The sequence below is a fragment of the Calidris pugnax genome, unplaced genomic scaffold (genome assembly GCF_001431845.1).
Source record: "Calidris pugnax isolate Ruff unplaced genomic scaffold, ASM143184v1 scaffold170, whole genome shotgun sequence".
Lineage (NCBI taxonomy): Eukaryota > Metazoa > Chordata > Aves > Charadriiformes > Scolopacidae > Calidris > Calidris pugnax.
In genome coordinates, this window is record NW_015090905.1 from 647,284 (window position 1) to 669,872 (window position 22,589).

The 22,589-nt window shown below is 53.3% G+C and overlaps 2 protein-coding genes across 2 annotated transcripts; both read right to left on the reverse strand.

Annotated features, from left to right (window-relative positions):
* Positions 1 to 380: 380 nt before the first annotated feature.
* LOC106892094 (complexin-3-like) lies at positions 381 to 1,811 on the reverse strand. The gene is made up of 3 exons (XM_014949006.1): positions 1,657 to 1,811; positions 924 to 1,011; positions 381 to 605 (listed from the first exon to the last, which is right to left on the reverse strand). Exons 1-3 carry the CDS (start codon positions 1,809 to 1,811, stop codon positions 381 to 383), a joined length of 468 nt encoding a protein of 155 aa, XP_014804492.1.
* A 967-nt stretch (positions 1,812 to 2,778) lies between these two features.
* MATK (megakaryocyte-associated tyrosine kinase) lies at positions 2,779 to 12,815 on the reverse strand. The gene is made up of 13 exons (XM_014949012.1): positions 12,642 to 12,815; positions 7,344 to 7,400; positions 7,013 to 7,126; positions 6,745 to 6,860; positions 6,185 to 6,404; positions 5,138 to 5,231; positions 4,972 to 5,037; positions 4,716 to 4,815; positions 4,540 to 4,624; positions 4,290 to 4,363; positions 4,017 to 4,212; positions 3,562 to 3,648; positions 2,779 to 3,421 (listed from the first exon to the last, which is right to left on the reverse strand). Exons 2-13 carry the CDS (start codon positions 7,350 to 7,352, stop codon positions 3,239 to 3,241), a joined length of 1,344 nt encoding a protein of 447 aa, XP_014804498.1. The 5' UTR covers positions 7,353 to 7,400; positions 12,642 to 12,815; the 3' UTR covers positions 2,779 to 3,238.
* Between the last annotated feature and the right edge of the window lie 9,774 nt (positions 12,816 to 22,589).

Below are 22,589 nucleotides of genomic sequence, written 5' to 3' on the forward strand. Positions count from 1 at the left end.
AAAACCAGGCTGGTGCCAGCAAATGCCGTGTTTATTGAGCCAAATGGTGCGTGAGGCCCCAGGGCTGGTTCCTGGGGGTGACAGAGCATTAGGGACCAGCGCCCACCCCATCCAGGGGGCTCACCCCAGGGGCACGGTGGGGAGGGCCTTTGCCAGTGTGGCTGAGGGGACCCAGGCGTCCTGCATCCCAGCACCCCAGAAAAACAACAGGGGATGGTTCTGGGGAGGAAAACCCACCCCCAGTGCATGTATTGGGATCCCCACCTGCAGGTAATGGCACCTGTAACACCCACATCCCATTGCTCCTGGGGGGCTGCAGGGGGGCAGGGGCTGAGCCCCAGTGCTGACGGTGTCACCTGCTGCCATGGCGGGCAGTGACGCTACATCAGGGCACACTTCTCCTTCACCTCGTCCACGGTACCCAGCGCGCGGTCCCGTAGGGCCTGCAGGTCCACGTCCCGCAGCTTGGTCAGGAAGGCCAAGGCCCCGGCGTCGCCATCCTCCTCCTCCTCCTCCTCCCCCTCGCTGTGCACCATGGCAGCCAGCTCCTCCGGCAGCTCCACTGCGCCGCCGGCCACGTGCAGCTGGGCATCGTCCCGCTCGTCCTGCACACGGGTGGGAGACGGGGTTGGGGATGTGGGAAGATGTGGGCACCCACGGACACAGGTCCCTTGGGACCAGCCGGGTGCCGTGGGTGCATTGGGGATACTGGGGGGGACACCGGGACTGTCCGGCTCCAGATCCGGAGGGCTGGACGGGCACAGGGATGGAGCAGAGGGAGACAGCAGCCATCTGCTGCCCTCTTCAGGAATCATCTCCTGTCCCAGGGGAGGCCTGGCAGACACTGGGATGGGGCTGGCCTGGAGATGGAGGTGCTGGGGGAAGACCCCCGAGGTCCCACCACGGGGGAGGCTGATCCTTACCTGGGCCAGGTGGTACTTGTCCCGCAGGTGCATCCGCACCGTGGCCCGTTCTGCCTTCCTCTGCGCAAAGGCTTTGTCCCGCTCGATCCTGCAGCAGGCGGTGCCACACTGTCACCCCCCACCTCATCGTCACCCCCCATCTCATCGTCATCCCCCACCTCACCATAACCCCCCCACCTCATTCGTCGTCCCCCACCAGAGCCTACCCCCACCATCACCCTCCTCCTCCGGCAGTAGCGTCCCTGGGCCAGGGTGGGAGGAGAAGGGGACACAAAGGTCCACAGTGGAGGTCTGGGGGCAGGGGCCACATCCTGGCCCTCCAGCCCCATCACCCAGGGAAGGTGCCCGCTGGAGGCTCTTGCTCCTCCTGTGGCCTCTCAGAATGTGGGGCCACTTGGTCTCCACAGCACCCAGACCCAGGGAGGTGGGACTTTGATGCAATCCCATACTGGCCCCTGTTGTCCCCAGCTCCAAGGATGCTGGGCTGACAGCAGACACTCACCACTCCGGGACACTGACACCTGGGGGTACCCCTTGTCACCTACAGGGTGACACTGTCTCAGCCCTGTGCCAGCCCCACGGGGACCTCCTGTGCTGCAGGGAGAGGTGCAGAAGGGCACTAGCTCTGCCCCTGTCCCTTGCCCCAGCTGCTTCCCGGTCCTTATCCCAACCCACGGTAGGTCCTGGTGCATGGGGGACCCCAGTGACCCCCCCAGCCCTGGCAAAGCCTTACTTCTCCTCCAGCAGCTGCCGCTGGTACTCCTCAAACTCCTCGCGAGCCATGCCGTTGGGCAGCGTGGCCGCCTTGCCATCCTTGGGGGGCCCCTTGGGTGGTTCCTCCTCGCCCCCCTTAAAGCTCTTCAGAGCAGATGTGAAGAAGGCGGCCATGGGTGGGTGGCTGTGGCAGCCTGTGCCCCACGGTGCCCCACACCACAGGGTCCCTGCCCGGGGCCGGCGCCTGCAAGGTCAGCGGGACCAGCGGCCCCAGGGGCGCAGCGGATCAGGGGCGGATTAAGGCATTAGGAGGGGAAGACACAGCCAACGGGGTGGAAAGACCTTCCTGTGCTGCTTGCTGCACCCAAGGGTCCTTGGGGGGGGACAGCAGTGCAGGGACACAGTTGGGTGCTGCCTTGTTGGGGTGATGGGGAGGTGGAAGGAGCCACTTGAGCCCCAGCACAGCCTGGATCAGGCTGAAAGACCCTCATTGTCAAGGCCCCAATGGACGGCAGCACCCACAGGGCCGGACCCTGCTGGGGGGAGCCCAGCACCAGGGGCACCCAGCGCCGGGGGCACCCAGTGCCCACACCGTCACGAGGGCCATTGTCAAGGCCCCAATGGATGGCAGCACCCACAGGGCCAGACCCTGCTGGGGGGAGCCCAGCATCAGGGGCACCCAGTGCCCACACCGTCACGAGGGGTTGGAGATACTAGAAGTTGGCAGAGAGGAGATGCAGAAGGATTAGCCCAAAAAAAACCCAACTGAGGGTCGAAGGACTGGAAGGCAAGGTGGCGGGTGGGTGCACTTGCACAAGCACACGCCTGCGTGCGGCCCCGTGCCCCCGTTAATCCCGGCTCCACCAAGATGTTGAGATTGCCTGGGAGCCGGTGTGGCCGGTGGCTTCCCACCGCCGCAGGATGTGCTCTGCTCCCGTAATCTATATGCAAGCAATTCCCATAGACTCTGATTAAAAGAATAATCCCTGGCTGCGCAGAGCCCTGAGGGGAGAGGGGCCAGGCTCTGGGGGCTGGAGCTCCTGGGCCCCCCCCCAAGCCTTTCCCTGGGCTTTGCCAGGCTCCAAGCGAGGAATAGGCCTAATTTCCAGAATCCACCACAGAGGCTTAAAGATGCTGCTGAACCAATTTCTTTGGTTTAATCAAAAAGCCCAAATCCGGGTGGTTTAGCTGGCTGCACCCGGCATCCCTGCGCAGGGCTGGGTGGCTGGAGTGGGGTTGTGTTGGTGTTGGGGTTTTGTCCTTCAGTGAGCAGAGATGTCCTGTCCTGTCCCCTTGTCACCAAGAGGAACGGCTCGAAGGGACCCAACATGCAGCACCTGCCATCCGTGGCTGAGTGTGGGGTGTGTGGAGCATGGTCCCCCCTGGGGAGGAGATTTACCCCATGGGAACTTCTCTGGGCTGTGTGGTGGGAAGTGCCAGGCTGGAGGGAGGCTGTTGCCTCCTCTTTGGGCACCCCGGGGGAGGACAGTCCCATATCCACCAGGAGAAAGCGGCATCAGGGGCCACCTCTTGCCACACCAGTCCCAACGCCAGTGGGTCTGGGGGACTTCTGGCCACAGGTCCTGGGAGTGGAACAGGGGTTAAACATCCCTCAGGTGCTTCAGCTCCTTCTGCAGCTTCTCCGTGAGTTTCTTGAAGGATGGCCGCTTGCCTGGCTCCAGCTCCCAGCAGCTCTTCATCAGGGCATAGATGGCAGGTGGGCAACCCTCGGGGGCGTCCATGCGGTACCCTTCCTCCAGCAGCTCCGTCACCTCCCTCAGGCTCTGGCAGGGTGGAGAAGCCAGTTGGGACACTCTTTCCCCATCCTGCCGGGGGTTCACACTGACCAGAGGACAGTGGGACATCCCCGTCCCACTGGTGCCAGCAGGGTGTGACCTGCGGTGTCCCCCAGCGCAGCACTCACCAGCTTGGGGTAGGGTGCTCGTCCAAAGGAGAAGGTTTCCCACAGGAGAATCCCGTAGCTCCACACGTCTGACTTGGAGGAGAATTTCTGTGGTGGCAGGAAGAGGAGAGGCTGAAGCTGGGTGGGGGCTGTGCTGGGCCCCCATCCCTCCCCAAGGGCAGACAGGAGACAGCTACAGCCCCCCACCGCCCCCAGCTCCCCGGGGTGCAACCCCCTCTCCCTTCCCATCACCTGTGCAAAGCCCTGTGTCCATCCTGCCCCATCCCACTGGAGCTGCCCCAATTCCCTCAATGCGCCAGGGCAGGACAGAGCCTGAATTTTGGGATATGCAGGGCTGAATGTTCCAGAATCCACCACAGGGAAGGGACAGGTTGGTGGGAGCAGGGGAGACCCAAGGGGGATAGCTGCTTGGAGAGGACCCCCCCGGCCCCCTCTCCTTTCCCACCACTGCTCACGTTGTGTTTCAGGGCCTCTGGTGCCGTCCACTTCACTGGCAGCAAAGTAGCGTCCGCACCCTTGGGATTGACCCGGGCCAAGCCAAAATCGCTCACTTTGGCCACGTTCTCCTCGGAGATGAGGATGTTGCGGGCAGCCAGGTCCCTGTGCACCAGCTTCTTGGACTCCAGGTAGTCCATGCCCTGGGCCACATCCCTGCCATGGGCAGCAGAGCACAGTGTCACTGCGTGTCCCCCGGGGCTGCCAGCCCAGAGGGAGAGAGATGGACTTACAGAGCAAAGAGTATGAGCTGCTGGGTTGGGACGCGCGCCCGGCCCCGTGTGCGCAAGAAGTTCACCAGGTTGCCCTGTAGAGAAGGAAAAACATGTAAGGACTAAGAGGACGGGGCTGCCCACAGATTTTGCCTCTTGCAGTGGATGCAGCACCCAGCATCCATCTAACTCAGCCCCCAAATGGAGAGTTTGTCCCCAGATCTGAGTGGTGATGGCTCCTGCTGGCTGAAGACCGGCTGGGCGCTCTCACCTTGCTCATGAACTCCATGACGATGTAGAGGCCGTTGTGCAGGATCACACCGAGCAAACACACCAGGTTTTTGTGCCGGACTTTCCTGAAATGGAGGGGACCTGTGTCAAGGGGGTGCCTGCTCGTCCCTGGGTCATGGGGCAGGGTTGGGCTGTATCCCCCCATGGGGCTCTCACGTCATGGCAGCCGTTTCAGTGAGGAAGGCCTGGGCGGTCACATCACACTTGATGTTCTTCACGGCCACCTTCTGCCCCATATACTCGCCCTGGAGGACATCTAGGAAGGGACGCAGGGGGACAGGCTCAGCCCCACACCCGCCCCCCCATATCCCAGGCTGATCCCCCCCATGCCACAGGATGAGGAGGGGACATCAGTGGTGCCATCTGGGGAAGCCCGTGGCCAGGGAACCTCCAACCCCTTCTTCTCACCTACCTCCGAACTCGCCCTGCCCAATGCGGTCTCCCAGTGTGAGGTGCTTCAGGTTCAGCAGCCAGCCAGCTGGGCACAGGCACAAGGGTATGTTAGCAGGGGTCACCAGCGGGGCCATGCTGCCATGTCCCCAAAACCCAGACCATGACCCTCTCCCATCATTCCCTACCTTTGGCCAACTCCTCCTCGGCCGACTTCATCCCAGTTTTCGGTTTGGGCTTCACCAGCTTGGTGCAGATGGCTCCCTGCTCCTTCATGTAGTGCTGCCGAGGGATGGACAGAGGTGATGTGGTGATGCCACCTCTAACCCTCAGGCTCAGGGTGTGGAGCCAAGAAGCGGCCACAAGATGCTCCATGGGACCCCACCACAATCACCAGCCTCAAGGGGTCCAGAGCCACATTTCCCCCAGTGTTGCAATTTGCAGCCCATGTCCCAGCCCTGCTCCCCTCCATACACAGCCAGGGGAACGCAGTGATGGACCGTGGGTGACCTGGTGCTACCGGTCAGCCGAGGGTGTTTTGCAGAAGTGACACGGAGAGGAAGTGGCAGGACGGCCATCGTGGTTACAGAGGGGCCGGGGCAGATGAAAGGGGAAAGGACCCACCCGAAAGCAGAAGTTGTGTCTAAATAAGGAAAACATATGAGAGTGCAACCTCCTGAAGAGGAGACGGGCAGCAGGTATGAGACAGGGCAAAGATGGACCTTGAGGAAGAGCTCACTGGAAGGACAAGAGCTAACGCCGCAGCCCAGGAGCCCCGTGGGGTCAACAGGCGAGAGGGAGCTCGGAGGGGAGAGAAACTCGGCAAAACGCCTCAAGCCTCTGCAGGACTCCAACCTTGTCCAGGGTCCCGGGGAGGCAGAGGCTGCCAGGATCTTAATTTTCCAAAATTTCCTAAGCCCCACTGCTGCGTGAAGTGTGGGAATGAGCAGGGATGGGGGAAATATGGCCCTGAGCAGGGGACTGGGGCTGCTGCCAGCACGGCTGCTTTATGGCAGAGGATGTCCCCGGGGCACCCCAGATGTGTCCATTGCACCCCAAACTGAGTGGGAACCACAAGCCTTTGGCAGGGACAGAGAATTATGCCAGGTAACGAAACCCAGTGAAAACCACAGGAGAAAGGGACAGGGACCTGCCACTGCTCCGGGTGACCCCATGAGGTTCTTGCCCTAGGTCTGGTGCTGGTGGCACTCACTGCCCAGCGACAGGGGTCTCACCTCGATCATGTCGATGAGGTTGGAGAAGTACTGCTGGCTGTCGATGCTGAGCGTGTTCTCCTCGTGCACCACGCGGTAGTGGATCACCTCCTTGCCGAAGCTCACGCACAGCACGTAGTCGCCGGGGTGCCGGACAGACTCACGCACCAGAAACAGCCCGTCCTCGGGGGGCTGCAGCTCCTGCACCGCCTCCACCCCCGAGATCTTCCCGTGGAACCAGCTGGGGAGAGGGGCATTGAGGAGAGGGGCTGTGCCAGCGGGATTCCCCCAGCAGTGAGATGGGGGGAGCAGAGCCCCTGCCAAAGCCGCATAGACCCCACTGCATAAAACCCCTCCCCGTGAGGCCCACCCAAGCTGGGGGGCCACAACTGGGGGTCTTTAAAACCAGGCATTGGCCGCAGCAAATCCCTCCATCACCAGGGACGGCTACGGGCTGCTCTGCCCCCCCAAAACCTGGCTGGGGGGCAGACACTCTGGACTCATCCGCTGTCACAGCTCCTGGGGCTGAGCTGGGCTGCGGCCCCCCCGGCTCCCCCCGGCTCCCCCCCGGCTGTACTCACGGCATGAGGCTGAGCTTGGGGTCGGCGCGGATGGCACCGCGCTCCCGCAGCGCGCTGGCCGCCAGCAGCCCCTCCTGCCCCGTCTCGTTGTGCCTGGCGCGGTACCAGCCCTTGCCCTGGGGGCGAGAGGGTCTCAGAGCAAGGGAAGGAGGCAAAATCCCCCTGGGAAGGGGGAATCTGTCTCCAGTGGCTCATGGATAGCACTAAGGTCCCATCCCCTCCGTTCCCTCCCAGGGCAGCGCATCCCCCAAGCATCCATGGGGCTCACCTCCACGGCCTCGATGATGGTGACCATGTCACCCTTGCGGAAGGCCAGCTCCTGGGCCTTGGGCTTGGTGTGGTCATGCTTGGTGACACACTGCGTCCCGGGGGGCCAGTGTTTCTGCCAGGGAGAAGGTAGTGTCAGCAGGGACAGCAAGAGATGGCCCCTCTCTGCCTCCCACGGCCACCAGGGCCAGACCCAAGGACCATCTGAAGCCCTGGCTGGGGCAAGGGGCACTGGGCATGAGCCCCCCTGCTCCCCACAGTGGTCCTGGGGGGACATGCCACCCCAGTGTCACCAGGGGAAGTACTGGCATGCCTGTGGCAGCCCTGCTCACCCCAGACATGGTCGGCCGTCAGTGCATCAGGGACTCCCTGTCCTCTCCTGCTGCCACCTGCAGAGAAGAAACCAAAGAGGGTTGTGGAGGGATGGGGCTGAGCTGGCTCGTGCTGGCCCACTGCTGCTGTCCCCATAGGGTCCTCTGGCCAGTGCAGCTCCTTGTAAGAATCATAGAATCGTCTAGGTTGGAAGAGACCCTTGGGATCATCGAGTCCAACCATCAATGCTACTCTACAAAGTTCTCCCCTACACCATATACCCCAACACCACATCTAAACAGCTCTTAAACACACCCAGGGATGGTGACTCAACCCCCTCCCTGGGCAGCCTATTCCAATGCTCTACCACTCTTTCTGTGAAAAATTCTTTCCTAATTTTCAGTCTAAACCTACCCTGTTGGAGCTTGAAGCTGTTCCCTCTTGTTCTGTTGTTAATTACCTGTGAGAAGAGACCAGCACCAACCTCTCTACAGTGTCCTTTCAAGTAGTTGTAGAGAGTGATGAGGTCTCCCCTCTGCCTCCTCTTCCTCAAACTAAACAGTCCCAGCTCCTTCAACCGCTCCTTGTATGATTTGTTTTCCAGGCCCTCACCCAGGGGCCATCACCCAGGGCAGCCCTGCGCCCCAGGAGGGAGAAAAAGGCTCAGATCCGGCTTCAAATCCTGCCTGTGCTGGCTCTACCCCGGGGACACTGCTGTCCCAAACCCAGGGAGGTGCAGGACCCAGCTGGCCTGGCCCCTGCCCCTTCTCCCTGCCTTGGAGTCCAAAGGTGGGCTCCACTGCCCACCAGCACTGCTGGCACCACAGGAGCCCATCGCCACAGCCAGGGAGGGGAGTGCGGTTTTACCAGGAACTTGTTTTTTCACCTCCTGTTTCAGCAGCTCCAAGTCACTGGGGCCACAAGAGGCAGCAGCCGCGGGGCCCTGCTGACGTGGGACACAGGGGGCTGGTGCGGGGGCTGCTCACCACAGGGCGAACACTGACGGGCAAGTCAGGGCCGAGGCAGGATTGTCACATCCACCGGCTGTGGGATGATCACACAAGTTCCCTGTGCTCCCCCGTCATCAACCTGTCATGCTGGGATGCATGTGACCACTTTCCAACTGAAAATTGTGTGTCTTTTCCTCCTGGAGCACTTAATCCGCAGTGTCACCTCCGTGGGAGGATCATAGAATCACAGAACAGTTTGGGTTGGAAAGGATCTTAAAGCCCCCCCAGAGCCACCCCCTGCCCTGGGCAGGGACACCTCCCACCACACCAGGTTGCTCCAAGTCCCCTCCAACCTGCCCTTGAACCCCTCCAGGGATGGGGCAGCCACAGCTTCTCTGGCCAACCTGGGCCAGGCTCTCACCACCCTCACACCAAACAAGTTCTTCCCCACAGCTCAGCTCCATCTCCCCTCTTGCAGGGTCCAACCCTTCCCCCTCCTCCTAGGGCTCCCCTCCCTCATCCAGAGTCCCTCCCCAGCTTTCCTGGAGCCCCCCTTCTTTAGGGACTGGAAGGGGCTCCGAGGTTTCCCTGGAGCCTTGTCTTCTCCAGGCTGAACCCCCCCAACTCTCTCAGCCCCCCCTCCCAGCAGAGGGGCTCCAGCCCTCCCAGCATCTCTGGGGCCTCCTCTGGCCCCACTCCAACAGCTCCATGTCCTTCTGATGTTGGTGGTGTGGGGGGTTTCTGGCCTGCCAGAGCATGTTGCTGGGGCATGTCCAGTTTGTCAACCACCAGTACCCCCAAGTCTTTCTCGGCAGGGGAATCTCAATCTATTCATCTCCCAGCCCGTACTGATACTGGGGGTTGCACCAACCCAAGTGCGGGACCTTGCACTTGGCCTTGTTGAACTTCATGATGTTCATGTGGGCACACTCTTCCAGCCTGTCCAGGTCCCTCTGGATGGCACCCTGTCCCCCAAGTGTATCAACTGCACCACTCAGCTTTCTAAGGGCCCACTCAATCTCACTATACACACTACTAATGCAGATACTAAACAGTATCGGCCCCACTATGGACCTTTGAGGGACACCACTTATTACTGCTTTAGACTTGGACATTCGGCCATTGACTGTAACTCTGTGGGTGTGGCCATTCAGCCAATTCTTTATCATCTTTATCATTAATCCATATCTCTCCAGTTTTAAGGTAAGAATGTTGTGGGGGACCATATCAAAAGCCTTACAGAAGTCCAGGTAGATGACATCTGTAACTCTTCACTGGTCCAGTAATGCAGTCACTCCACCACAGAAGGCTGCTGGATTGGTCAGGCACGGTTTGCCCTTGGTGAAGTCATGCTGGTTGTCTCTAATCACTTGCCTGTCTTCCATGAGTTTCGACATATCTTCCATGGATCTGCTCCATGATCTTGCCCGGCAGTGAGGTGAGGCTGCCTGAGTAGTTCCCAGAGTCCTCCTTTTTACCCTTTTTAAAAATGAGTGTGATGTTTTCCCTTTTTTCAGTCACTGGGAACTTTGCCTGACTGCCACAACTTTTTAAATACGATGGAGAGGGCCTTGGCTACTACATTAGCCAATTGCCTCAGGACCCTAGACTGCATTTTATTGGATCCTGCAGACTTATGTGTGTTCAGGTTCCTCGGGTGCTCTTGAACCTGATCTTCTCCTACAATGGGAGGGACTTTATTCCCCTGGTCCCTGCCTTGATGTTAAAGGGCTTGAGACACATGGGAAGAGAGATTATCATTGAAAACTGAGGAGGAAAAAAAAAAAAAAGAAAAGTTGAGTACCTCGGCCTTCTCCATGTTGGCTGCCTCTAGTTCTCCTGTCTTATTTAAGGAGGGGACACATTTTCTTTACTCTTCCTTTTCTGGCCAATGTAGATGTAGAGGCCCTTACTATTCTTCATGTCCCTTGCCAAATTCCACTCCAACTGTGCTTTATCTTTCCTGATCCCATCCCTACACACCCAGGCAGCATCCTGACATTCTCCCTGGGACACACGTCTCTGGTGCCACTGCCTGTGCATTTCCTTCTTAGACTTTGGTTTGGCCAGGAGGTCCTTACTGAGCCATGCCGGTTTCCTGCCTTCCTTGCCTGCTTTTTTTTTTTAATACAAGGGAATTGAAAGCTCTTGCCCTCTAAGAAAAGTGCCCTTAAAAAGTCACCAGCTCTGTTCAACACCTTTATCCCTGAGGGCAGGTTCCCAGAAGGTTCCATCCCCTAATTCCTTCAACAATTGAAATTGTGGATGGTGGGACTCAATGGGCAAATGCTCTCCTGCTCCCTGAGCAGCACAGGGGCCTGGAGGGGGGACAACCCACCCTCTGGGGCATTGACACCAGGCCTGTGTCCTCGGTGACACTGCCTGGGCTGTGGTGCATCCCCACACCATGGCATCACCCCCTAAACTTAACTCAAACTACGGTTTCTGGAAGTTTTGTTCTGATTTCAGCACCCTTCCTCCAGATCCATTTTGCAGTTGAAACGTCCCTCCATCACTGCACGGCAGACACTTTCTTTCCTTTTCTAAAGAAAGGTGGGCTTTCTCAGTGCTCACAACTCACACTCTTCAGCTTTGCCAAAGATGCCACCTGATGAGACCCACGTCCCATGTAGGCGAAGCTGCTTCATGCCCACCTTGCTCCTTCATACCAGAGAACTCGATAGTGTGACACTCTCCCAGCAGTTTGACGCTCCTCTCTGTTTCCAAGACCTCAAAACAGCCAAGGAAGCATCGGCTTCCAGAGAAGAGAAACATCTGAGGAGGGGGAAAGGCGATTTCATTCATGCACTGTTTTTTTTGGTGCCCAGTGAAGACGAGAGCTTGGGCAGGGCAATGTGGGGCTGGGACCCAGTGCTGAGAGCACTGTGCTTGGAAAGCCCACTGTTGGCTTCTTGGAAACTTCTAGCCAGAGCAGACCATGTCTACCCATTTCTAGTGGGCTGGGAGAGGTGCAGGGGATTGCTCGGTTCATTGGAGTAGAGATGACAGTCTTTGCTCTATTCCTCTTTTGGAGGATGAGTCATGGTCACTCTGCATCACCAGTGGCAAACCCCAGCCTGTCTCCATGACGGCAAGGATCCGTACCATGCTTCCTTATCCAGAACAACAACAAAAAAGGGACAATTGTGGCTCTTGTAAGGTTATTAGCAGGCAGTTTTATCTGTTCCAGAAGAGTCATCATCAACACAGACACCCTCTCGTCCTGCAGCCCCTCCCTGCCGCACGTATTATCTTGGTGGACTTGGAGATACAAAGGCCACTGGGCACCCATTCCCAAGCAGGCACAGCCACAGTCTGACGTGACTGGATGCAGCTCAGCTCACCAGGATGGGTGAGGGCCTCCTGGGCACAGAGCTTAGGGAGAGGATCCACTCCATACCCCTTGCTGCGGTAGACCCTGGTAGGAGGAGGGACGTGCTGGTTGAACCAGGAAGGATGAGGGTGGCTTTAACAGTTGGTCTTTCATTTGCTCCTGCTGCTCCAGCAGAGTAATTTCTGTTGAAAAGCAGCAGCTGTTTGCTCAGCCCTGTCCCTGTGTGCAGACAGCGGGTGGTGCTTGGAAGGGACTGATCCTCCACTCTGAGCACCCAAGGGCCAGCTTCTCTTCTGCCCAGCTGGCACCGGGGCTCGGGGTGCCCGAGACCGCCCCACAAGGATACCTGCTGCTGGCAGAGCCTGGACACCAGCCAGTGCCTCCACCCAGCCACCAGCAGGCAATGGTAGTGAATCACCTTCCTCCCAGTGCCTCTCACTTGCCTTGTCCTAAAGCAACTCTTTGTTCTTGGAGAGGTTTTCTCCATGTGGTTCTCATCGCTGGAATGAACATTCCCCGAGCAGGATGCATGGGCAGAAAGCCTGGGAGGAGATATTTGCCCCTGTCTTGGAGCAGTTCTACAACCTTTTTAATGGGTTAACCTGGCTATTTGTAAAGAGAGTGAGAAGTACAAAGACACGGTGGGGTCCAGCCCTGAACTGGAGAGTTCAGGCTTGTTTCCAGCGCACAGAGGTACCCCAGACGAGGAGCTGGTGGGACCAAATGGCACAGAGCGGGGCCGTGGGCGCTGGCAGGCTGCAGGTCTCACTGAAATCGGGGCCGGACGCATCGTGCGCACACCTCTGGAACACCAACTGGAGAACCTTTCTACGAACACCCAACTGCACTAAGGGTCACTTGAACAAACGGCAGGGTCACTTGAACAAAGCTGTAGCTCCTGTGCTGGAAAACAGATGACAGCACCACCACAGAGCTCTGAACACTACTCCACAACGTCTCTCCCTCTCCACTGACAGCGCAGACATGACACATGTCACCCGCCCGCGGCCGCTCCACCAGACCCTCACACTTACCTCCCAGCAACGTCCATGCAGGGCCCTGGGGGCAGCGATGTCTTGGGGTGGCTCACAGCTAAGCCTGGACTCGGACTCCTGAATTCCTGGAGAGTGAATTCTCTTTCACACCGAGCAGCGAAGCTTTATTTTCAAGGGCACGCTCCCAGAAAGAGCTACTGCGTTATTTCCTGATTTTGCTTCTGGTAAGGGCTGTCGATGCAGGTCCCGAGGTCCTAGTGCCTGCCACCCGCACAGTCAAACATTAATCAGAGATGACTCATTATTTGACAACACTTAAAACAACTTTTACCCTTGGAGGGCACAAGTACACACCCTCGCTAGAAATGAACTGAGATTATCAGGTCTTATATCCCACAGCATCGTGTAGCACTCACAGAAAATTAACGATCCACTGTGCAATTAGGGAGATTTGCTGCTACCACCTCAATGGCCATGATGAGAGCAGCTCCCAGAGGAGAGGGCACCCATGGTGGCAGCATCTCTCCAGGGAAATTGGGACTCAGGAGAAGTTGCGGTGGCACCAGGGATCCTGGAATACTGAGTGCAGCTCTGGGGCCACCAACATCAGAAGGACACAGAGCTATTGGAGCAAGGCCAGAGGAGGCCCCGGAGATGCTGGGAGGGCTGGAGCCCCTCTGCTGGGAAGGGGGGGGTGATACAGTTGGGGGGGTTCAGCCTGGAGAAGAGAAGGCTCCGGGGAGACCTCAGAGCCCCTTCCAGTCCCTAAAGAAGGGGGGCTCCAGGAAAGCTGGGGAGGGACTCTGGATGAGGGAGGGGAGCCATGGGACAAGGGGGAAGGGTTGGACCCTGCAAGAGGGGAGATGGAGCTGAGCTGTGGGGAAGAACTTGTTTGGTGTGAGGGTGGTGAGAGCCTGGCCCAGGTTGGCCAGAGAAGCTGTGGCTGCCCCATCCCTGGAGGGGTTCAAGGGCAGGTTGGAGGGGGCTTGGAGCAACCTGGTGTGGTGGGAGGTGTCCCTGCCCAGGGCAGGAGGTTGAAACTGGATGGGCTTTAAGGTCCCTTCCCACCCAAACCAGTCTGTGATTCTATCCCAAAGTCTAATCCTGTGTCAGTACCAACTTCTGTGAGACTTAGGGGAGGTTGATCCCAGAGCAGGGCCGTGCCTTGCTGTTCTCTAGGGCATGAAAACACAGACACATCACAGGCTGGAACGGGCAATTGCAGGGAGACCTTTAAATGAACATCCCTGTCAAACGGCAGTGCCTTATCTATATCCTCCAGTACCCACAGCTGGTTGGGAGGGAATACTTTTCTCTGCAGCTCATCATCCCAGCCAGAAAACGGGAAACAGGTTTTGCACCAATGTTCAACTTTTCCAGTATTCTAAACAAAATAGTGAAAAAGAAGAAAATGCAGTTTCAGGCAAACACCATACTCCATTCAAGGGTTGGTCTTTTTTGTGTGTACTTTTTTGGTTTTTTTTTAAATAAATGTTGTTTAAGCCTTAAAAAAATACGGGCAATTCAAGGGCAAAGACAGTGTAAAAAAAACCATGATTCCAATCTAGCCAGTAGTTTCAGCTTCTGGTTATATTTGTCCATCAACAAAAAACTTCCCCAAGCCATTTGAGCCAGTCTGTTCATAGGATTCTAGGGACGTGTTTCCCCAGGAGGAAATACAGAGCATTATCCTCTGGATCCTTAGACACCAGCTCTGCCCAAGCTCGAGAATAAAGGCAGGAGTACGTGCTCAGAGCCCTGCGCTGTGCTCCTGGGGCTCAGCATCAGCTCTCCTGGGCTCAGCCCAGTACTTTGCACAAAACGGAGATGTTTTGTACTTGTGGGTTTTGCCACATCCGGGCATTGTTACAGACGTGACCGTGGCCCAAAGAACCCAGCGCCATATTCAGGGGACAACTCGCTCAGGTTTAAGAAATGGGCTTTCCCTGACCCAATGGATGGCCAGAAAAAAAACTCCCTCTTGCTTCTGCCAGAGCTGGTCTCCCCATTTACGTATCTGGGTATCTACAGCCCAGCCAGCGTCTCCATCTTTCATACGCTGCTCCTCAAAACTGACTTTGTCCCTTCTCTGGTGCAGCAAAGCAGATCTCTGCACTGCAGGGCCCAGTTCGACGCTGATCAGCTGGATCCCCAGTGTGCCCAGCTCCCTCCAGAGCAGCCTCCAGTGAGCCAAAACACCCAGATTTTGTACCACTTGTGGAGTCACTGGATAAACGTGCAATCGTATGCGAAATGTTTTTCTCACATCTGAGGCTGAGGCTTTAACGACCTGTCAGCCCTCCTCCTGCCGTCCCTCCCTTGGGCCAGGGAGGGCCAGGCTCACACTCACAAGTGCAATGTCCTTCAGAACAAACTATTGGGCAGTGCCGTTCCCGGTAGGATGAAGGAATTTATCCAGGTTGGAGCAGGAAGGACGGGCAATGGTATTCATTAGGAACAGCAGCACTTTTTGTACAGGAGAAACAGCTCCTTTCTTCTCACCGCAGATTTGGGCATCAGCAGTGCGGAGCCCCTGGACTCTCTTTTGCAGACTCAACGCCCGTCGGTCCATCCTGACAGTACAATTGGATGCACCAGTAAACGTGCCCTCTCAGCCTGAGGAATCTGCCCCCAATTTCAAGCCTTTAAAAAGGGAATCAGAAAAAGGCAATGTCACAAAGGCAGACAACTCTTCCCCACCTTGCCTCCACAACAGTTCAGGGATAATTCTTGTTACCTCTCCTTTTAGCACGTGAAGTGAAACGTCCAGGTCCCTTCTGGCTCCCTCTGAAGCCAAAGGAAAAACAGACACCTCCAGTGTGCAACCCAGCTGACCTGGTTTCACAGCCAGACCAGGAGCAAGCCAAGCTGTCCTGTGGGGCTGCTCGCTGCGTCCTGCTTGAAAGTGCAGCAGAGGACACCTAACGTCTTTGACATCCAACCCCCAGCATGTAAAGAGAACATCACTGAGTTGTATGGCCCTTGTCATAGAATCACAGACTGGTTTGGGTTGGAAGGATCTTAAAGCCCCCCCAGTGCCACCCCTGCCCTGGGCAGGGACACCTCCCACCACACCAGGTTGCTCCAAGCCCCCTCCAACCTGTCCTTGAACCCCTCCAGGGATGGGGCAGCCACAGCTTCTCTGGCCAACCTGGGCCAGGCTCTCACCACCCTCACAGCAAACAAGTTCTTCCCCACATCTCAGCTCCGTCTCCCCTCTTTCAGGGTCAAACCCTTCCACCTAACGTCTTTGACATCCAACCCCCAGCATGTAAAGAGAACATCACTGAGTTTTACAGCCCTTTTCATAGAATCACAGACTGGTTTGGGTTAGAAACAACTGTATCACCCCCGCCTCCCAGCAGAGGGGCTCCAGCCCTCCCAGCATCTTCATAGCACAGATTTGTATTTCAACCCAACGACACTGTTTGCCACTTGGACAGAGGGTCATTTAAAAGGGCATTTCACCCTAGATATTGGCTGAAACTGTAGACGGTGCCATATCCATACCCTGCCCCAGGCAGCCATACACTGCCCCGCGTTCAGATGCACCCCCATTCCCCAAGGAGCAGCGTGGACAGCAAAGATGTTTTCACTAAACTCCTACAGAACACAAATTTTTACAAAGCACAAATTTTTGCCCCAACACGAGGTAGCCTGGGCGTGCTGGAGGGAGGGGTGGAAGAGGTGCTGCTCCTTACGCCCAAAGCCCGCTGCTGTCACAGCTTTTGTCTCAACACCCCGGGCCTTGGCTGCAGCGTCTGTGGTTCGTGCCATGAGTGTTCTGGGGTGACCTGAGGCACTAGGAGTCACCTCCCACCTCTGGGCTCTTGGTCTCTACAGGCTCCTCTGTCCCTAACCCCGAGCGGGGACTGATGCCTCAGCTAAACCCCTCAGGACTGGGTACCACAACTCAGCTTTCATCTCAAGCAGCACTTGTGGCAGTGTCTAATGGTTTTACTTCCTAATTTCTAATGAGGGAAGCTTTTTGGAGTGCGTGCACCATTTCACCCTCTTTTGATCTAAGTTAAAAGGCTTGAAATTGCTCACAATACTTCAACACTTCCCCTTCTTTCTGATTTACCAGAAACAGATAACTATATGGCAAAAGGAAGCTCAGAGTTAAGGTTTTGGCATGGGGCTATGGTTTAAACGTCTATGGAAGCACTGAAATGCATTCCTCTTCAAAGATATGTATTTGTATGGCTTATAACTCTTAACCCAGTATATTTAAACTGAACCTGCTTTACACCCTGACCCCAAAAAATTACTTCAAGAAGAAACAGCTTTATTTGGCAATAAACAATGCAGCAATGATGTTTTTCACTAAGTTCTGAAAAGCTGTTGTTCAAAATAGTCCAAAAAGCCTGAAGGAATGTGAAGAGTGATCTGAAACTGAAGTTTAAATGAAGAATGTGTGCCTGCAGCTGAAGGCAGTGACAATCCCCCAGCTGACTGCCAGCATCACCTACAACAGCAGCAACGCTTAGCTCCAGTTTGGTCCATTGTTCTCATTTTCCAGGCACCGCTGGGACAAAGCCAAAGCCACGTTACAGCCCGTCCTTCACACATTGGCTTGGACAACCTTGCCAAAACCAGCCACCTCAGGCCAGAAGCTGCCTCCAGTTTGAGGGTAGAAATCTAAAGTAATAAAGAAAATGCATAAAGAATACACACAATACCACAGGGTGGGTTGCGCTTTTTGGGGGGGGTTCTGCTTTTAGGCTTTTTTTTTTTAATCTTCATAGTATCTGACTGTCTACCTGTTTCACCGTGGGAAGAGTTCCTTCTAGAGCACGGGAGTGGGAGGGGAAGGAGAAGTGACAGAAGGTAAGGAGCTGTTGCTACAGGCAACTTCCCCGTTACACAACAGTGTGATTTCTGTAGTAATTATTGCACAATTTAAAACTACCTACAGTGCACTATTTCAAGGAAAAGTTATTAAAAATGTAAGATATCAGACTAAACCAGGACCTCTTTATATATAAAAATGGGAACCTATGAACATTATTTCATACATGCAGTATCATTATTAGGAAGCACCTTTTTTTGTGTGGTTTTTTTCTTTCCACCTCCTTCACCCTCTGCTCTTCTAGCTATCTCACTTCCATTTTTACTGCATGAATTTCATGTATTTTTTGGAGATGGTGAGGTGCCCATGCCAAGTCCTCTGCTTATTTATTTTTTTTCTGAAAGTCAGCATTTAAAAAAAAAAGCTAGGGGAAGAAGGAGATAAAATGGTAACAACCCGGCTGAAGTGAAGGCAGTTGTATGAAGGCAATGCATAGAAATCTGCAGTTCTTCCCACACACACCAGGGCAGCTGGAATTTAAAGTTATTAAGAAGGTCATGACCAGCACTACGTCACACTTAACAATTAAGCTTGTATTGCAAACACTCACCTGAAGCAAAGGTGGCCAGCGACTTTGGTATTGGTCAAGAAAGTCAATGCTTTCATTGCAAAGAAACGGTGAAGTCAGGCAAATTCTAAGTGTCAATGAAAAAGAAGTAATTATATGTAAATGACCTTCCCCATTGACCAAATGACTAAGCAAACAGAATGGAAGGGGCTTGAGTTTTGCACTGTACAGTTTTATGTCCTACAGTAAGTTCTATGGTTTTCTACATGGTCAATAAAAAATGTGACAGAATACTGAATGGCAGATAGAAACACTTAAAACGAGTAGCATTATATTTAAAGACAACTGGACTCTTGTTCGAACTATTCCCTCACTTTCATAGAATCATAGAATCGTCTAGGTTGGAAGAGACCCTTGGGATCATCGAGTCCAACCATCTCCCCTACTCTACAAAGTCCTCCCCTACACCATGTCCCTCAGCACTGCATCTAAACGGCCCTTAAACACAGCCAGGGATGGGGACTCCACCCCCTCCCTGGGCAGCCTGTTCCAATGCCCGACCACTCTTTGGGTGAAAAATTCTTTCCTAATGTTCAATCTAAACCTACCCTGTTGGAGCTTGAAGCCATAAAGTTGATGAATCCCTTTATTAAAAAGTGAGAAGTGAGCAACATCGACACAATTTCTGGTGTTACTAGTGATAGAAACAGAATGATAAATAAACTGCAGTAGTTTAAAAGTGTTAATTGCAGTGGGGATCTCCAGTACATCACTGCCAGGAACATTTACCAGAATGTCCTCCTTGGCTGTTGTTAACTGCTCTTCTTTCCTACCTATGCATGGGCTGGGACATCATCTCATGGTCTTCAAAGCACCCAGCTTACCCTCCCAACAGGGATCCTGCAACCCAGGTTCATCTGACAATGCAAGAGATGAGAAAGAAAACACATCACAAAAATCAATATATTGCAGTCAGGCCTTTAATTGCAAAACCGAGCAGGTAAAGTATTAAAAATAAAGTTTAAAAACTGTTCAAATAGTCCTGGAATTTTGCTTTACCTCAAGTAAGAAAGTGTGACAAACAAAGCAAGCTTTAGGTTCTCTGGAATGAACACACAGTTGCAGCATTTGAGACTTCCCTTAAAAGCTTTTCTATAAATAACGACTGCAAACGTTCAGAAAAGCAACACAAGCCTTGTAAAAGCCAAGTGTGAGTGCCTGGGGGCTTGAAATACATCTCTGACAAATTCAAGTATCAGACTCATTCCCTTGTGAGTCAGAAGGCAGACGGGTCTCTCCTTCCCGGAGAGAGGCTGCTGCTGCCGGTGTTATTAGAGCAGAGGAGTCAAAACATCGCTCCTCACACCCTCTCACAAGAAAACAACCAAGAGGCTGAGGAACCGAGGAACAAAGTTCACATCCTGAGCTGCTCTGCCCGGGGGTCCCGCCAGGCTCCCGGGTAACTCAGTGACACCCACCCCTATTCCCACCACCTTCCAGAGCATCCCCTGCCAGGATCTAACAGGATGCCCTGCTTCAAGTCTTCTCTACAAAAAGTCCCCTTGCCTGTGGAGAGGATAAAAGCCACACGTTAAAAGTAAAAAGCAAACAAACATGCTTTTCCTTTAAGCAAACCTTGCTGTTCCTCTAGACGCTCACGCATTGCTGGGACTCTGCCTTGGGTTTTTAGCACTTGGAAATTACTTTCTAGATTGTGTTGGCACAGTCCTGTGGACATACCAGCTTCTGTGATCATTTTTGGTATAGCCACGTAAGAAATTATTCTGCTACTTTACCATTAAACAGACCCATCCTCCATCCCCAACCAGACACGCACAGACCAACCCTTTGACCTGCACTTGATACCAAACAGAGCTTCCCGGGGTCAACGTCAGGGGAATGAAGAGCACAGTTCAGAGCTTCTTTCTAAAAATGTGAAAGATCTGAGACAACCGAGTGCATGCAGGATTTTACAGCTGCCGGGTAATCCTCTTAACCACAGTAATCATACAAGAAAATCTCCCTCGAAAGCACACAGAATACCAGAATACATCACCCCTGCCATTCAGTCTAAGGTTTTGTGGGTCTCCACATACAGTTCTGTCATTCACTGGCATTTTTCCATCGCTCACCTGCTGCAGTTTTGTGGGCCTATGCAGGAGTAGAACTTTTTTCCCAACCTCCTGCTACATTTTAAAGTTTGGATTAGGATTCTAGCGCTGCTCCCTGAATACTAAACACAAACCCATTGAAACTGCACTCAGAGCTTACAGTGAAGTCAGATATTTTTTTCCTTCATCATTTGCAGTCCAAGACACAAAACACGTTGTTCAGGATAACTATCCACGACAGTAACAACTGTTTTGCATTTAGGAATTTCTCACCAGAATGTGCTTTCACAAGACACACATATTTATTCCTTATTAAAATTTTGCCAACCCATTGGGAAGTGTACAACAGCTATTTTAAACGCTCTCAGCCACATTACGATGCTATTTAAGACAGGAAGGAAATGCAACATCCATTTAAGCTGCAAAGGGCTCTAGAAAGACACCACTGAAAACCCCACATAGAAATTTAACTAGAACATGATTCATTCACACACAGTGCCAAGACAGTATTTGTCATCACAATGGATGTGACTTCATTTTCAATCTCATAAGAAATAGCATTCATCTTCTGGCCAAGAATTTCTTATGGCATTTTTGTTTGAGTTCACAGCGCACCCCAGTACAGCCCTTTGAAGATCAACTTCCTGCAGCACCCGCCTCCTCCCTGGTATTCAGTCAATCACCTGCCTCTGTCATCATGGGCTTTTTCCGGGCATAAATCATTCTTACACTTGCTTCTTTGTTTTGTTGGGTTTTTTTGTGGGGTTTTTTTTTTTTTTTTTTTTTCTTTCTTTTTTTTTTCTTTTTTTCTTTTTTTTTTCTTTTCCTCTGCTTTTGCTTACAGTGAGAATGGAAAGAACAAAACCTGATCTCAGTGGAAATGCTATACCTGAAGATTTGATATAGATTTCAAATCTTAATGTAGAATTTAGTAACTACAAGTCAAATGACATTTTCAGGAATTCATGAAATAATAACAATGGAAAAAATTTAAATATTTCATCACCTGGCACAGCATTGAAACCAGAATTTACTCGCAGAAAAAAAAGCCTGACTAATACAAGACCTTGCATGTAAGCCCGTAAATGTATATTTGAAAAATCAGAGTAAGGTAATTATGCGTGAAATAAAATAACATGGAATAAGTTCAACAGCTAGATTAAGTATTGTTGAAAAAACAATGTTGCAAATATGTTAAGAATCATGGGTAGTGTGTCTGAAATCAAACCCCTCACACAGCAATTTATCTTGTGAGTAAAAGCATTAAGTTCTTCTCTGTGGCCGTGTAAACCAGGTGGCACAGCAGCAGCCCAGCAGGTCTGTTGTCAGAGATGCTGTAGCTCTGCTGCTGGCTTCGTCACCTTCTCTGCCACAAGTTCCTTGCTTGTTCCCTGTATTTGTATTAGTCTGTGAATGAAGAAAACTGGATTAGTAGCCCAATTCTTTACTATTTAGGATTAATTCTATTAATAGAATTTAACTTGAAAATCCTTCATACAGTTGTCAGTTGTTTGTTACCACAACATCTTCCCCAATTGGCCTATTATTTGTCATTATAAAAGTTATTACAGCAGCTGACAGTAGTGGATTAAATTTATTACTGAGATTTTTATTACAGCAGTAATCCACAGTAGTGGATTAAATTTATTACTGAGATTTGCATCTCGAATGCAGCACAGAACCAATTTCTATGCTACAAGTTTTGCTTTGTTAAGCAAAAGCTTCCCCCTGAGTCCCTGTCCCACGCTCAGACTGCCGCGGTGTCCACCGGGTGACAGAAACAAGCCTCTCTTTGCAAAGACAGGGAAGTTCTTCCAATAGTAAGAAGTCTTTCAAAAGAAAAGGCAACTTGAGAATTTCCTAGAATCTTTGTGCTCTGCGAACACAAATGTAACTGTAATTATTTCTTTGATGATATCTTTCATCAACTTCTTATTTCAACTACAAAACTGCAGTTAGGCCTGAAAGATTTTAAGCTTTTTATCACAAGCTGACATGAGCATCTGGATGGTGCTACACACTAGACATCGGTGCCTTCGATAGCCCAGAACATTTCTGAACTGGCTGGTTGGATGAGGGGAGGGCAGCAGATGTCATCTACCTTGACTTCAGCAAGGCTTTTGACACTGTCTCCCATAACATCCTCCTTGGGAAACTAAGGAAGTGTGGGCTGGATGAGGGGACAGTGAGGTGGCTTGAGAACTGGCTGTGACAGGACCCAAAGGGTAATGAGTACTGGAGCAGGTTCAAGCTGGAGGCCTGTAACCAGTGGTGTCCCCCAGGGGTCAATACTTGGTCCGGTGCTGTTCAACAGTGCTATTCATCAGTGACCTGGAGGAGGGGACAGAGTGTATCCTCAGCAAGTTTGTTGATGATACCAAGCTGGGAGGGGTGGCTGACACCCCGGAGGGCCGTGCTGCCATCCAGCGAGACTTGGACAGGCTGGAGAGCTGGGCAAGGAAGAACCTCATGAGGTTCAACAGGGAAAAGTGTAGGGTCCTGCACCTGGGGAAGAA